Source organism: Cervus elaphus, chromosome 24, assembly GCF_910594005.1.
Source record: "Cervus elaphus chromosome 24, mCerEla1.1, whole genome shotgun sequence".
Taxonomy (NCBI): Eukaryota; Metazoa; Chordata; class Mammalia; order Artiodactyla; family Cervidae; genus Cervus; species Cervus elaphus.
The window spans coordinates 24765561-24782719 of record NC_057838.1 but is presented as its reverse complement, the minus strand read 5'-3'; the positions used below and the strand labels follow the sequence as shown (position 1 = coordinate 24782719).

Below are 17159 nucleotides of genomic sequence, written 5' to 3'. Positions count from 1 at the left end.
CATGCTCTTTCCTCTCCCTGCAACACTCTGATGTCCCTTATTTTCTCCTCTGATACTTGCATCTCCTTCAGGTCTCAACTAAGACATTAAAGCTTTGGTAACCCATCCCTGATTCTGCAAAGCTGCTTAGTTACTCATCCTCTATTTCTTTCCTAGAGTAGCATTTGTCTTACTCTGGTATAATTTCATGTCTTTTATCTGTCTTCTCCACTATAGCAGGGCAGCATAACTGTAGTGCCTGGAGGAGCAACGGGGTTTTTTTTTCACTATTAGTACCTAGCACTGTGCCTGGAACAGGCACTGAACACATGGTTGTTGAATGAAGACACCAGTGCTATGTTGATTCCCCATTGTAATTCCCTGGAGGGGTGTGGGAATTAGTCCTAGATTGTCATTCAGTAAATTAGAAAGGAAGAGAATGCTTGATATGGAAAATAAATGCTTTCAACTGGAACACTATTTTTTTTTTTTTCCTGAGTCTAGTTTTAAGCCCAAAGCTGTGGAGAAAGTCCTTGTAGAAAGTGCTATCAGGGATAAGGGCTGGGAGAGCTATTATCCCATGATAGAGTGACCCTATTGGCTTTGGCAAGCCCTTTTTGCTTTTTTGAAGTCTTGCTTCTGCCTGGTCTAGATCTCAGAAGTAAAGGAGCTGGCATAGGGTCATAGATGATAGTATAACTGTTCATGCCCGTGTTTATGGCTCTTTTGTTTCCATCCTATCACATTTTAAGAACTTTGCTGACCAAAGGTGAAGAAAGACTCATGAACTTATAGTTTTGACTTTACAACCCCCAGTTATGGCCCATTTGATTCCCTGTTCCTTCCTCTCCTGTTCACATTGTGACCACTTGTCTACCATTAGTAGGTCCTATTTCAGTAGTTCAGCTGGTTTAGTCTTCTTGTCTTGCTTGGTGCTCAGTTTTACAGATTGAGTTTCTTCTGCTCATTGGTCTTTAACTCAGGTTCCCACCTGTTCCCAGGTCCTTCAGGAATGATGTTCTGCTTTGGTCTCACCTATGCCCCAAATTCTTGCTATATCCACAATTATGGTCGACTTTTCTGAATTTACCCACAGCTAATGAGCTCCCAGTTCCCCCCATCTCAGTCTCAACTCTGTAGACTCCATGGTTCTATCCATGGAAAGTGGAATCTCAGGGCAGAAATTAGAGTATAATTTCTGTCTCCCAGATCTCTCTGAGAATCTATTTACTGCTTGTCTCTGTCCCCAGGGCGAAGATGGATGACAGGTGCTACCCAGTGATCTTTCCAGATGGGAGGAATTTCCGCCCCTTCACTCCTGATACTTTGGCTGCAATCAAGAAGCGGATCGCCATCCAAAAGGAGAAAAAGAAGTCCAAGGACCAGAAAGCAGCAGAACCCAAGCCTCGACCTCAACTCGACCTAAAGGTCTCCAGAAAGTTGCCCATGCTTTATGGTGACATTCCCCGTGACCTCATAGCAAAGCCCCTAGAAGACTTGGACCCATTCTACAGCAATCATGAGGTACCTCTGTGGGGAGATGGGAGTGTTCTAACCACAAAGTATAACTGGCATTGCAAGGATCTCCAAATATTGATCTTGGGCTATAAAGGAGCAAGACCCCACTTCTCCTTTGCTATCACCCTGTCTTTGATTTCATAGTCCTAAGAATGGCTTTCAGTACTAATTTTCTCTCTATAATAATGCATATCTTGGAGAAGATAAGGACTAGGAGCAGTAGAAGGGTAAAATGGTGTCAGGAAAGAGAACTGGACTAGCAGTCAGAAAGGTTGAGTACAGACCATTTCAAGTGCTTGAATTTATAAGTTTGGGTAAATCATTTCACTAATTATCATTTTTCTAATCAGTAAAATGAGAACAATGCCTGCTTTCCCTTTATTATAGTATAGACATGTGATGGAGGCACTTTATAAACTGTAAAGCATTATGCTGATATGAAGGATTAATACCACTGTCCATGAATGTCTGTTTCAGCAACTAGAGTTTACCCTGAGAAACTTTATCCAGTAGGCTTTTTAGGTTATTAAATGAGATTTATGAAGGTCAAAGCCCCAAACCAATACTTGACACATAAGAGGAGCTCAATAAATAAAGTTTAAGAATATTGTAATCAAGTGGGCACATGCAGATTATATGTAAACTCCTCGCCAATACATGATAGTCTTGCTGTTTTATCTATCTAGATGTAGGGAAATTCTAATAAAAGTTTCTCAAAGAGGTTCCTGAATGAGGAAGTGTGAGCTCAGGCTCTTCTGATGGCTGGTTGAAAACCCAGGGCAGTAAGGAAAGTCCTCTATAAGCCATCCCCTTTCAGGAAAGACTCAGAAGACTTTGCCATCATCATTTCACTGCGTGATTCAGCAGAGAATGGAAAACCTACTTTGCCAGACTCAAGACAGGGAGGAAGGAAGCTGAGGAGTTTGGGGGCGAGTCCTGGAAAATATGGCATGCTGAGGGCATCCTTTGTGGGCACCTATGAGAAACTGACTTCTCCAAAGGAAGATTGCCTGGTTTGTATGTCCTTGAACTGAACAGGCTTGAGATTACCAGGCCGAATGATGACTGTGTGATGGAGGAAAGTGGGGTATGAGTGGGAAGAACAAGAAATGAGAAAGGAGGTGAAGGAACAAAAACACTTTAATATCTCTCCTTCTCCTAGTGCCCCAGGATTCCAGGGGCTTCTTAGAAGCAGAGTCATTGGAGATAAGTTAACTCCAGGAGGCCTCCTTCTGCCTCAAGGCTGGGTAGGGGACCCAGGAGGTAGGCAGTAGCTTGGTGTGTTATGGAGTGTCCTGGGAGGACAGACGCTGTTCTAGCTGGGTTGGATGTTCTAGGACCATCTCTTCTAAATCTGGGTCCTCCCTTTAAATCAGGAGACTTAGTACTTGTGCAGAGCTCTTACACTCACAGCCTCACATGCCAGTGCTCTCAGCACTCCTGTGAGCTATGGGTGGTGTCATTAGCACTTCATCTTACAGATGAGGAAACAAAGCCTTGGTGGGGAAGTGGTTTACACCGGGTCAAGCAGCCAGTTAGTGGTGGAGCTGGGACTCCAACCCAAGGGTTCTTTCTGTAGTCACAGGTCACTTCTTATCTTTCAAAGCTTCCATTTTTGAAAGAGAAAAGGGTGGAGATGTGTCAGCAAGCAGACAGGAAATACCTATATTTTAAATCATTAAAACCTTGGCAAGTGTAGTTAAATACACCATTAGTTGAAATATTTAAAGCAGTCAGAGGAGGCATTAATAAAATATCAAGATCAAAGGGCACAGAAATAGAGCCATATCATGCCACCTATTAATCTGGGTGACCCGCCTCAGGGAGAGGTTACTCTCTGCCCTAAAATCATCTTTCTGTCCAAAGGAAGTACACGGAATCCCCAAAGTGAGTCTTAGACTTCTGGGCTCATAGCTTTCAAGGAATCCTGTAGCCCATTTCATTTTGTTATGGAGGAAACAGAAAACGTCCTAGTCCACATTTTCCCTGCTGCGAGATGGCCAGCAGACCAATAAGTTCCACAACTCAGTGAAGGAAGTTGATGCTTGGCAGTGGCTGAAGTTCTGGTACCTCAACCAAGGTGGCAGCTAACCCAATGTCTCTGTGCCTGGATGACAAGACCTGTCTTCCCTGTCTGAGAACATGCTGAATTACATGTGAAGGAGTACTTTCCGCAAGTCTGAAAAGAGCAGTGACATGGGAGACAGGAATAACCCTAGTTCTATGAAGACTTTTATAACTAGCAGCTTTGGGAACCCATAAGGGGACAGCAGATGACTGTTATAGGGAAAGGGAATGGTTTGAATGTTGATGTTAGAAGCCTATGAGTCATTGGTTTTGTCCAGAGGCAGCTGCATGCCCAGAGCCCAGGAAGAGATGCAAGGAGGAAGCAGGTGTTTTTCAGCAGGGCCCAACTGGACACTTTGGGTGAGAAGTGCACCATTTGGTGGGTCTTTCCTGGATTTGGCATCCCTGGTTATACCCACGACAAGGCAGCAGAGACTCCAGTGAATGTTCAGTTCTACTTCCATCTCTTCAAGTTCTCTTCTAATTCTCATCTCCATAAATAGTACAATACAAAGGGTTTTATTTGACCCAGTTATTACTCTTTATCTCTTTTTTCTTTGTTTTCAGGGTCCATGCACTTCATTTCTGTGGCCTCCAGAGTATGTCACTGGGTGAAAAGTCCATAACTTAACAGTTATTTTAGGCGTGAGGACTGACTTTCAACAGATCAGAGTCTTGGGGCTCTGAGAGAGACCCAAGCCACATGGGTGGGGGTTATCTATTGGCTTCCAAAGTGACAGTGTAAGCTGCTGAGAAAGTACCTCTGGCTTCAGAAGGTAACTCTCCAATCAGAAGCTGCTGTCTTAATATGATAAGCCATACCTGAACCTATGGTTCCACTGAATTTTCTCTAAGATGAACTCATGATAAATATTGTTTTGTCACTGCATGTAATTGCTGTTATGTGGTTTTTTGCTTTTTTTTTTTTTTTTTGGCAGACATTTATGGTATTGAACAAAAAGAGAACGATCTACCGCTTCAGTGCCAAACGTGCCTTGTTCATTTTGGGGCCTTTCAATTCAGTCAGAAGTTTGGCCATTAGAATCTCAGTCCATTCATATCCTTTTGTTGCTTCTTTTACTAAGTCCAGGTCATGGGAAGCGTGTACAGACTCTAGGGGTTCATGTGTCTGTTGAGTGGAAACAACCCACTCTTTCAACAAATACTGGCTGAGTGGCCCCACTGCGTGGCAGGCAGGGCTGTGCTGGGGCTGGCCCCTGTCTGGGACCCCGAGGCCTCGGAGGAGACAGGAGGCTCAACTGGGTTTTGGAGGCATCAAGAGTGGCCTCCTGAAGAAAGGAACATCTAAGCTGAGACCCAAGTAAAGGTTGTAAACTGGCAACCTCTGCACCGAGTTTAGCTGATAAATGAGTTGTGGCAGAACTACGGTGTTTAAAGCTTTTTTGGAAACACTTTCTAGTGTTCAAAGTCCAGATTTACAGGGGATGAGAAGAAACCTGGCAGTTTCAGATGGGAGGTGAGGGAGATGTGAAAAAGACAGGTGTGGGTTGGTAGACATAATGAAGTACTCAGGAAAACGGGAAGGAATATCTATTTAAGTTGGGTTCCCTAGAAGCAGAGTCTGAGATGGGATTCTTAATTAAGTGATTTAGTGGAGAAGTGCTGTCTGGAAAAGGAAAAAGGGAAACATCATGGAGCAAAAGAAGGAGCCAAACAAGGACAGGGCCTTAGTTGAGCCCATATCAGGCATCAGCCTGAGCCCACAGGGATCTTCAGAGCATGGATTGTATCACAGAGCTGCCCCACCTGAAAGCCAGAGGGTGAGTTTTTTCAAGTCTGTGGGTCAGATGTGTGGCAAGGGCATGTAGCCTTGCAGGGTGAGAGGCTGCCGTTCGAGGACAATTCTTCAAGAAAGGGGGCGGCTGTGGGTTGTTCCAGTCAACACTCACAACAGACAGATGCTTCTGCAGAAAAGGGGCCCTGCAGGGACCCCTGCAGCCTCTACTCCAGTAACTAAATGACATGGGCCATCCTGCAGTGTACCTGCCTTAACAGCCCCGCTCACGTTGTTCAGCATGTTCATCATCTGTACTGTCATCACCAACTGCGTGTTCATGGCCTTAGCTCATCAGAAGAGCAGCATGAACAAGAATGTTGACAATGCTGAGTAAGTATTTTTCCTGCACACATTTATCCTATGTTTTTAAGCAAATAGACCTTAAAGAATCATGATTCCATCAGAGTTTGGCTATGGAGAGAAGAAAAAGTCACCCACAGTCCCAAACCCCCAACACCAATGCTGGCAGAATCAGTTTCATTTGGAAACTTTCTCAGAATAGAGTCTTTACAAGCTGGACATCCATGACCCTGACTGGATACCCTAACTATGGTTGAATTGACAGTGACACACCCAAGTGGGCCTGATTTGCCTGGAGGGTTGAAGTCTCCCTATCATGGAGAACTTGAGTGCTGCCTGCTGGTGGGCATGGTTCTACTTCAACGCAGATGTCATTTTGGTCTGTGTGTCCCACTATTGGCCAGGCTTCTGCTAGAAAAGAGAGAATGGTAGGGTGAGAGGTGGAAGGCCAGATGGCTAGACAGAGATTGCAGTGAGAGGTGGCTGTCTCATTTGTTTGAGATCTGGATGAAGACTTGCAGAATCCCACACATCTGCAATTACAGCCTTTTTAAAAAAAAGACCCATAATTTTTATAAATTATACCTGAGTTTAAAAGATGGCATCTCAGGCCACACAGTAATTACTCTTCTGTGTTTATTGGTGACCTGAAAGGTGAGCAGTTTAGGAAAAAGCTGAAGCGGAAAGTAGCTCTTTCCCAAGGCAGCCTCATGAACATTTCTGCTCTTGTAATTAGCTGCTTTAGGATTTTTCAAGTTCCCAAGACCTTAGTTCTTTAGCTTTGAAGGCTAACAGTGACTGGATATTCTACCAGAAAAAGTCCACTTCTTTTAATCTGAACCAGCAGATTGTTCAAATGAATTGTTTCTGTCCCAGATGTGGGGCCAGTATGTGTGTGTGTGCACACCAACCAAGCACTTTTTATTGGAATTATAAGAGAAATAGGGAGGAGGAGGAAGGGGAAGAAGGGAAATAAATTAGAAGACAGAACATGGTGAAGGACTAAAGGAATAAAATGGAAATTAAAAAAAAAAATGGAAATAGTTTTTTTTTTAAATTGTGATAAAATACACTTTACCACAAATTTGCTATTTTAATCACTTTTAGGTGTACAGATCTGTGGTATTAAGTACATTTGCACAGTTGTGCAACTATTACCACTCTCTGTCTCCACAGCTATTTTTCATCTTGCAAAACTGAAACTGTACTCGTTAAATAATAACTCCTCATTCTGCCTTCCCCTCCAGTCCCCTGTTAATCACCATTATTCTTCATGTCTCTATGTATTTGATTACTCTAGGTATTTCATATAAAGGAATCATTTAACCTTTGTCTTCTTAAACTAGTTCATCTCCCTTAGTATATGACTTCAGGGTTCATCCATATTATTGCATGTGACAGGATTTCTTTCCTTTTCAAGACTCAGTGATATTTTATAATATGTATGTACCACATTTTATTAATTTGTTCATCTGTCAGTGAACATTTGGGTTGCTTCTACCTCTTGGCTATTGTGAATACTGCTGCTATTAACACGGGTATGCAAGTATCTCTTCAAGACTCTGCTTTCAGTTATTTTGTATATTTACCTAGAAGTGGGATTGCCAAATCATATGGTAATTCTATTTTTAATCTTTTGAAGGTTCTTCATGCTAAATATTTTCCATGGTGGTTTCACTGTTTTATAATCCCACCACTAGTGCACAAGAATTTTAATCTTGCCACATCCTCACCCACTTTCTATTTTTTTTTAAAAAGTAGCTATTCTAATGAGTATGAGTGATATCTCATTGTGGTTTTGATTTGCATTTCTCTGATGATTAGTGATATTGAACATCTTTTCATAGGCTGGTAGGCAATTGGTATATAATCTTGGAAGAAATGTTCATTCAAGTCATTTAGCCATTTTAAAGTTGGATTGTTTAATTTTTTTGTTGTTGAATTTGTAGGAGTTCTTTATATATTCCAAATATTAACCTCTTATCAGATATATGATTTGCAAATATTACCTTCTAGGACTCTTATAGTTTCAGGTCTTACATTTAGTTTTAATCCACTTTGAGTTAATTTTTGTACGTATTGTAAAGGTCCAACTTCATACTTTTAAATGTGGATATCTAGCTTTCCCAATACCATTTGTTGAAAAGACTGTCCATGTTGGCTGAAACTTTTCTCAAGAAAATGGCTATGAAGCTAGTGATTTAAAAGCAGCTTTGCAACTTTATCCATGCGCCTGTTTATCAGAAATCCCAAATATCAGAACTTGCTTGAGGACCTTACCTTTCTGAACCCTGATTTGCTAAGACCGTAATGTTAAATGTCACATTAAAATGGGATCAAACCTCATGAAGGTCAGATCAGATAGAAGGATTCTCTGTGTTTCACATCGCTTATCATATTTCTTCTTCTGGATGATTTGCTTTGTAGGTATGTCTTCACTGGGATTTATTTATTTGAAGCATTAGTTAAAATATTGGCAAGAGGTTTTATTCTGGATGAGTTTTCTTTCCTGCGAGATCCATGGAACTGGCTGGACTCCATTGTCATTGCAACAGCGTAAGAATGTTAAGATTTTTGCTGAAGAGACTAGGGGTGGGAGAGAGGCCCTTTGACTTCCATCCGGGTTCTGTGTGGATCCACCTGAGTGGCTGAGTACAGCCAAGTAAAGCCTAGGGCTCTTAAGTGAGGTGTTGGTTGGCACTGAACTGCACATGTAGCCAGCTGGCCAGAGGACTTCACACACACAAATCCACTTCATCCTTTCTGTCTCTTTCTTTTCCCCAACCAGGGACTGAATCCAGGCTATGGCAGTGAGAGTGCTGAGTCCTAACCACTGGTCTGCCAGGGAATCCCCCACAAATCCATTTCTGGTCAAACACTCATGGTCTTACTTTTTCAGCCATTTACTCACCAAACACTGACCTGTTATGGGGCCAGGCTCTGTGGGCCCAGGGTTGTGATAATGAAAAAAATATCATGCATGGTTCTCTCTCTGTTGAAGTTCACAGTTCAGAGGGGAAGAGAAGCATTTGTGAATGTCCTTAGTCGCTTAGTCGTGTCCGACTCTTTGCAACCCCATCGACTGTAGTAGCCCGCCAGGCTCCTTTGTCCATGGGATTCTCCAGGCAAGAATACTGGAGTGGGTAGCCTTTCCCTTCTTTGGGGGATCTTCCTGACCCAGGGATCAAACCCAGGTCTCCTGCTTTGCAGGCGGATTCTTTATCACCTGAGCCACCAGGGAAGCCCAGTGAAGCATTTAATGACCATTAAAACCTGCTACAGTTAGTGCTGGCATAGGATGCTATGCATGATTATAGTCTTCAGAAGATGGAGGAGGAACAAAGGAGTCTAGAACATCTTTGTCTACTGAAAGGTCAAGGAGTTTCTGTCATGTTTCCTTCTAGAAGTGTTATTATTTTGGCTCTTGTGTTTAAGTTTATGGTCCATTTTGAGTTAGTTGTTGTATATAGCATGAGTGAGGACTGAAGTTGTTTCTGAAGGAGAGGACATCAATTTGGCATCTGAATGATGAGCAAAATAAAAAGCAAGAAAGACAATGGCCCGTTGCCAGCACAGTAATAATAAACCCAACCTTATTTAATTGGTGCGAGCCATTGTCTTAAACACTTTGCATATATTTTTGTTTAATATTCACAAAAGCCATTTGAGGTAAGTACTAGTAATTTCAGAGTTTTACATTTCAAGGTCAATAGTCAGATATTATTGAGAGGTGGTGTAGTGCAATGGTGAGGAATATGGGCTCTGGAGCCAGACCGCCTAGGTTCCTTCTGGACTTGGCCACATGGTTGAGACCTTAGGAAAGTGTACTGGGGCCTGGAACTTGGTAGCAAGTCAATAAATGTTTAAGTTTATTTCTGTTATCCATGAATGTGGCCACAACTGCAATGACTATTTCAAGGAATCCCGAACTATGTCCAAATATAAAGATCAGCTGAGAATAGTCTCCTGCGCAATCTATGGTCCCTGGGTCCACAGCAATAGAGAGTGACATTGCCAGGTCCTGAGATGATCGTGGGGCTGGAAGGGGAGGCTGCAGATTTCATGCTGGTGGACAGAACCCAGGCTGTAATTACTTGTGACTTTTGCAGAGATGTGTAGGACAGATACATGACTGAGCAAGCCTGGACTTTCCTGTGCTTTGTCTTATAGATTTGTATCATTTTCTCCATATATCAATGACAGCAGCCTCAGTCTGTCATCCCTGCGTACCTTCCGAGTATTCAGAGCTTTGAAAGCAATTTCAGTAATTTCAGGTAAGTCACTCTAACTTTCAACATTGACTCTTAGCAGAAGAGAATAGTTAAAATTTCTCAATATGTCATGTAAGCCACAAACTAACAGACAATGCTCTTTATTCATTTATTTGATCATTCAGCAAATATGTATTGAGCCCCTGATATGCACTGTGCTACCTGCCTGGGATATATCAGTGAGCAGACAGACAAAGGTCCCTGCCTTCATGGAGTTTACATTCTAGGTGGGGGATTGGGAGATGGACTTAAGCGACAACTATAATAAATAAGTAAATTATATGGCATGCTTTTTCATGGACAAATGAGATGGAAAAGTAGGTAACATGATGGCTCTTGGAAGTCATGGGGTTCAAGGAAGCAGGTTGCAGTTTTCAGTGGGGTGGTCAGTATAGGTGTCAATTGGAAAGGTGAGATGTGAGCAGATGTGAAGTTGGTGAGGAAGTTTCACAAGCAGACATATGGGAAAGAGTATCCAGAGCCTAGGGAGCAGCCAGTCCACAGACCAAGGAATATGAAAGATGTGGATGGGGCTGGAGCAGACAGAGTGAGGGACTAGGTGGGGGAGGAAGGACCACAGAGGTGAAGGGGAAGCACCTAAGTCCCATGAAGTCTTGGGCTTTCCTCTGAGAGAAATGGGAGCCATGCAAGGGCTCTGAGCAGAGGAGTCCCATGACCTGACTCAGGCTGTAGAAGGATTACTCTGGCTGTTGTGTGGGAACAGAACTCTGGGCAGCAAAGGTAGAAGCAGGAAGACCAAGCAGGTGGCATGTTGGTTACCATGAATGCATGCTGCTCAGATCCCTTGCTGCAGGGAGTGCAGTTGATGAATGGTCCCAGCTTCCCCCTCTCTGGATTCACCACTGCATTCATGTTCATGCCAAGATCATGCTTTCCCTGCATCTGGGGAGCATTAGTGCAGGCCCACCCCTAAAAGGTATGGGACTTCTCTAAGGGGGACTTTGGCTCAGGGGCTTCTCAGCAACCAGGGTGAGACTATCTCCCATATGCACTGCAGTCTGAAGCCCTTCCTAATCTATCCTGCTTTCTTCCTGCTCTCCTTTTCCAGATGTCAGCCCTGGGTCACAGTCTGAGGCTCTCTCCGCCCTCTACTCTCTCCCTTCAGACTATTCCTCATAGGCATTTACCCCGCAAATCTCCTGTAATCTGGTCTCAGAGTGTCTACTTCTCAGAGGGCCCAAACTGACACATGGGGCCACTGTCCGAACCCAAGCAAGAAACAATGGTGCCCTCAGATCAGGCAGTAGAAGAGAAGTAGGTGAATGGTGGTCAGATTCTGTATAAATTCAAAGATAGAAACAACAGGACTTTCTGACAGGTTGATTGTATACATCATGTGAGCAAAAGAGGGGTCAAGGATGAGTCAAGTTTTTTGTCTGAGTGACTAGAAAGATGGAATCATCTCTGAACGAGAAAAGGAAGACTATGAGAGAAGCAGGCCTCAGGGGTCAGATTGGGGTTAGCTTCAGACAGATTCTGTTTGAGCTGGCTATGAGACATCCAAGTCAGAGTTATCAAGTAGGCAGTTAGAAATACAAGCTGAAGTTCAGGGCTGCAGATATCATTTCGGAGATTATAAGACTATAGATGACATTTAGAACCATGGAATCTGATGAGGTTACGAAGAAAATGAGCATAGATGGAAAGTAGAAGAGGACACAGGACTGAGACCCACGAGGCACTGAGACCCTAAAGGGGAGGGGTGAGAGGAAGAACCAGCAGAGGAGATGAGTAGGAGCCACCAGTGAAGTAGGAAGCAGAGAGAAGGGGGTCTCCTGGAAGCCAGATAAGCTCTGTGGTCAGGATGAAGCCCAGGGTGGGTTGTAACTATGCATTCCAGTTTATAAAACACGAGGTGATTGTGGCACAGTCTTTTCTTCTCCTTCCCCTGTCCTCTACAAAAAAAGTATTAAAAGTTGTTCTCTCTCTGGACTTCTTCCCTTCTTCACTTCTTCTAGTCTCTTTTATCAGAACTCCAGACAATTGCATCTTTTTCATACAGAGGTAGTGGACTGTTTTTGGAAACTCCAGAAAAACAACTGCGGAGTGATAAAGAAACGGACAGAGGGTGCTTTACGTAGAACTTGTCTCTCTTCCTCTTTTGCAAGGTGGACCTTGGTTTCCCAGGTGGATTTGGGGGTTTCTGCCTGAGCCGAGCCCCTCATATTTCATGTGGATAAAATATAAATATACGTTCAGGCAGTCACTTAGCAACTTTTGTGTTTGCTTCTTCATCTCTGAGCAGGTAAACACACTCTCCATTTTGACTCATGAACCATGTGAGATCCCTGGATACTTTTTGTTTTTTAATTTAAATTGTTTTAATTGGAAGATAATTACTTTACAATATTGTGATGGTTTTTGCCATACATGAACAAGAATTAGCCAAAGGTATACGCGTATCCCTCCATTCTGAACCCCTCTCCCACACCCCTCCCCACCCCATCTCTCCAGTTTGTCCCAGAGCACTGGCTTTGGGTGCCCCGCTTCATGCACTGAACTCACACTGGTCATCTGTTTTACATATGGTGCGTGCATGCTCAGTCATTTCTGACTCTTTGCGACCCCCTGGGCCATAGCCTGCTGTGCTTCTCTGTCCATGGGATTTTCCAGGCAAGAATACTGGAGTGGATTGCCATTCCCTTCTCCGGGAATCTTCCTGATCCAGGGATCGAACCTGTGTTCTCTGGTGTCTCCTGCACTGGCAGGCAGATTCTTTACCACTGAGCCATGATGGTAACTTTACATATGGTAATGTATATGTTTCAATACTGTTCTCTCAAATCATCCCACCCTACCTTCTTCCACTGAGTCCAGTGCTTTTTTTGGAATGAAGAGTATAAGGTACAATCTTTTATGGGGCTATGTAAAAATAATTCTGGAATCACAACTACCTTTCATCTGAATCATCTTGCTATGGGGAAGACACAAGCCTCTTGTTATAGATAAAAAATCAAGCATAGATGAGGTTAGAGTATTTTCATGTTTGGTGCCCCGGACCGTGCAGGGAAAGCATGATCTTGGCATGAACATGAGTGCAGTGGTGAAGCCAGTGAATGTCCCAGCTTGGCCTAAAGTCTCCTCCTCATGTGGCATCACCCTTGGTGGGAAGGTCGTCGCGGTGGGCTTGGCCTCCCATCAGGTGCTGCTTTGTGCTCTCAAGTCTCCCATTCATGGTTTACGCTGATCAGCTGTAGCTTGGTCACTCAGTGTCATCCCAGACACTATAGATGTCACCTGCCAATTTCTTTCTCCAGAGAGCAGAACCTATTGAGGGCAGAGCCTGTGACTCAGTGTTGTACTGGGACTGACTTGTTCTCATTTCCCAGCAGACTGTGCACATCTGTTTCCAGCTGTGTGTCCAGGGATGTCATGTTGGTAGCTTGAAACAGCTGCAGGAAAGGGGTGTATGGAGGGAGAAGAGGGGTCTGCACTCCGGAATTTAGCAAACCAGGACCTTTGTAAATGCTGTAGAGGAGGACTCTCCCTGTGACCTCCCCTCTCTGCAGAAAGCTGATTTTTAAACAGTTGTTGACATACTACAGACTGTGTCCTTTTTATTTTGTAACTTTGGCAGCCAAACACTGTATCATAGACCTTGAGGGTGCTTGGTAAATATTTCTTGAATGAATTAAAAAAAAGCCCTGATTATAAGTAGTAATCTGAGTTTTTTCTCCTAAGACATCTTCATTATTGGGGTCCAGACAGAGCTTCCTCTTCCAGCTTTCTGTGCAACCCCCCCCCCCCCCCCAGCAATTTAGCCATATCTCAGGGCACCTTTTTTATGTTACCGTAGGTAGTAGCTACCACATGTTAAATACAGCGTCAGTTCCTCACTTTGGCCTTAATGTTGCCTGTGACCCCCAGTCAGGGAGTGACTGCACAGCCGTCATCAAGTTATGTCTTACGTCTCTGCGGCAAGTTTCTGCTCAGAGTTTTCTCAGTTGCCCTGCAGAGCAACCCTGTGGCATCTATAGGGCGGGATAAAGAGGCCAAGTCCTAGACCAGTGGATGGCTCTGATGGCAAATAGCTTCTAAGGTACAGAGTGGGAACTAGAACTTTCACCTTCAGAATCCCAGGTCAGGCCAGTTTCCAATGCCAGCCCACAATCAGACAACTTTCGAAGCCTTACTGTTCCTTGCCTCTGTCTTAAGTGTGTGTGTGAGTGGGGGTCTTCTCCCTACACCTGTTTTCTTCCTCAGGTTTGAAGGTCATTGTTGGGGCCTTGCTGCACTCTGTGAAGAAGCTTGTCGATGTGATGATCTTGACTCTCTTTTGCCTCAGCATCTTCGCCCTGGTAGGTCAGCAGCTCTTCAGGGGAAATCTGAGATTCAAATGTGTCAGTAATTCCTGTGAAAAGGATAACTATCAAGGTAAACACCCCACCGTTCACGTCTTGGTTTGTGCATGGTTACTTTTTATTTATCCTCACTCATACTATCTATCTGTCTGTGTTATGAGTGTCTTAGGAGCATTGGATAACTTGTTCCTTTAGGATTCTCATGTAGGCAGGTGAATTTCTTAGAGAACTGCCTCCTTCTCTGGGTTTTCATGGAGAAGGAAAAGCCTGAAGTTGCACATCTATAACAGTGGTGTCAGCTTTCATATCTGCCCACTTCCTTGTCACATTTTACAGATGTCTTCAGAGTGCCTGGCTTTGGTCAAAGGGGACCAGCAACTTCCCACTACTTGCCTCCCTCTACCCAAGTATTTTCTTCAGTGATATTGCTCCTTTTATGTTGCACCCTCTCCACTCTGAGGCCAACCCTATATCAATTTCACGTGTCCTGAATTTCATGTGGCCATACTTTCTCCATGTCTCTCTTGGTTTTTGAGCTTCTCATGGCTGACCCTGTGTCCAGCTTCTCCCAAGCGTGGTCTCTGGTTCAGTTCTATGTACTGAGAAGCAAAGTGGCTATCATGTCACTGCTTCCTCCTCTTATTTCTCCTTCCTCCTCCTTCTCTCTCTTCTTTTCTTGCATCATCCTGAGGGCTTAGGCTCTAGTTTCTCTCTGGATCATTTCATTGAGATCACTTTGATCACCTTGATCACTTTGGAAGATTCTGGACCATCTTTTTCTAGCATAATTTGGCATATTTGCTATTCTGTTTCCTTTCAGTGTTATTTTTTTCAGCCTGAATTTATAATTCTTTCCCCCTCAGACTATTGCTTTAAAAAGGAAGAGTCCAATGAATTCAAAATGTGTGGCACATGGATGGGCAACAGGTAAGATGTTTATATTCTTCATTCTATCTATTTGAAGTGATGTGGCAAACAGTCTTCATCTAATGACTTATGTAAACAGTGGTGATAGTTCTCAAACACTACTGATTATTTCAAGTGTCTAAACAAATTTTGACATGCATTTTTAAATTAAAAATTAATTCCCAATGTTTAGAACTGTACTCTCCCCCAAATTATGTTGAATTTGTATCTGATAAGAAACCTATTGAAAACATAGTGATATTTCAACTTTATGGAGTAGATATTCAAGACTATCAAAGGTCAGAAAGGGTGATGTGACTGGAAGCTCCATTTAGACCTATTTCCTGATCAATGACATGGCCCTGACGCAAGACATCTCAGCATACATCTTCTGTTTGTTGATCTGTGACCACCACTGCCTCTGACTGCCCACCCTGTTGTACATTTGTTCATACACATTCACCTCAACAGCTGGTAGCCCTCTGGGGATATCCTTCCTCATTCTAGGTAGTCCTCTCTGAGTTAAGAGATTCAGTGAAGATTCACTGAGTGTCTTTCTTTTTGATGTTGTTATTTTCCTTTGGTTGCCTTGGATCTTTGTTGCTGTGCATGGGCTTTCTGTAGTTGTGGTTTGCAAGGGCTGTTGCCTGTCTGTGGTGTGCGGGCTCCTCAGTGCAGTGACTTCTCTTGCTGCAGAGCCCAGGCCCCAGCAGTTGCACACTCGGGCTCCGTGGGTGCGCTGTGCGCTCTGGGATGCATAGCCTCCAGCAGCTGTAGCACGGGGATCTCATCGGCTGTGCTCCTGGGCTGTGGAGTGTGGGCTCAGTAGTTGTGGTGCATGGGCTTTAGTTGCCCCTCAGCATGTGGGATCTTTCCAGACCAGAGATTGAACCCATGTTCCCTGCATTGGCAGGCTATTCTTATCTCCTCACCACCAGGGAGGTCTGAGTGTATTTCAAATTAAGATAATATGCTAGGCACTCTGATGAAATAGACTACATTCGTTTCTCAATAATAAATATGTATCAAGGGCCAACAGCATGCCAAACTCTGTCTTAGGTCCTAGGAATCCAAGTACATATAAACGAGTGCTACCCTCTTGAAACTGACATCTTTCAGGGAAGAAAGATGTACAGCAAATTCTTGAGAGTGTGATGAGTGTAAATACAGAGAGAAATAACAGAGATGTAACCCTGTCTGTAAAATTAGGGAAGTCTTGTAGTGGTCACAGGTTCTGATTAGGTCAGACTTACTAGACATGTTAGACTTTAATCTGATACAAGGTTTATTGAGCTCTCTAGAATGATCCTCAAGAGGACATACATGCCCATAGTTCATTTTTAGTATATAAAATGCAACAGATTTCTGAATCTTGATTCCTAACATTTTACTGAGTTCATTTATTAGTTCTAAACAGTTTTCTTGATGGAGGCTTTAATTTTCTATCTGTAGTATCATATTATTTGCAAATAGTGACAGTTTTACTTCTTCCCTTCCAATTTGAATATCTGTTTATGTGGCTGTGCCGGATCTTAGTTGTGTCACACAGGATCTTCCATCTTTTTAAAAAAATTATTACTTATTTTTAATTGAAGTATAATTATTTTCTAGTGTTGTATTGGTTTCTGCCATACATCAGCATGAATCAGTCACAGATATACATACGTTTCCTTTCTCTTGAACCTCCCTCCCACTTCCCACCCCATCCCACCCCTCTAGGTTATCACAGAGCACCAGGCTGAGCTCCATGTGTCATACAGAGAATTCCCACTAGCTATCTGTTTTCCATGTGGTGATGTATATGTTTCAGCGTTACTCTCATTTAGTCCTACCCACTCCTTCCCCCACTGTGTCCACTATGTTCTCTATGTCTGTGTCTCTATTCCTGCCCTACAAATAGGTTCATCAGTACCATTTTTCTAGATTCCATATAGATGCATTATATATGATATTTGCATTTCTCTTTCTGACTTACTTCACTCCCTATAACAAGCTCTA

At 43.3% G+C, this 17159-nt stretch overlaps 1 protein-coding gene across 1 annotated transcript in view; it reads left to right on the top strand.

Annotated features, from left to right (window-relative positions):
* Positions 1-17159, top strand: part of SCN11A (sodium voltage-gated channel alpha subunit 11) — a 139532-nt gene that overhangs the window by 53897 nt on the left and 68476 nt on the right. Inside the window, exons 4-10 of the mRNA XM_043885574.1 lie at positions 1230-1503; positions 4503-4621; positions 5591-5692; positions 8090-8218; positions 9833-9936; positions 14158-14328; positions 15119-15182. Of these exons, the coding sequence (XP_043741509.1) occupies positions 1230-1503; positions 4503-4621; positions 5591-5692; positions 8090-8218; positions 9833-9936; positions 14158-14328; positions 15119-15182 (963 nt within the window). The remainder of the gene's footprint in view (positions 1-1229; positions 1504-4502; positions 4622-5590; positions 5693-8089; positions 8219-9832; positions 9937-14157; positions 14329-15118; positions 15183-17159) is intronic.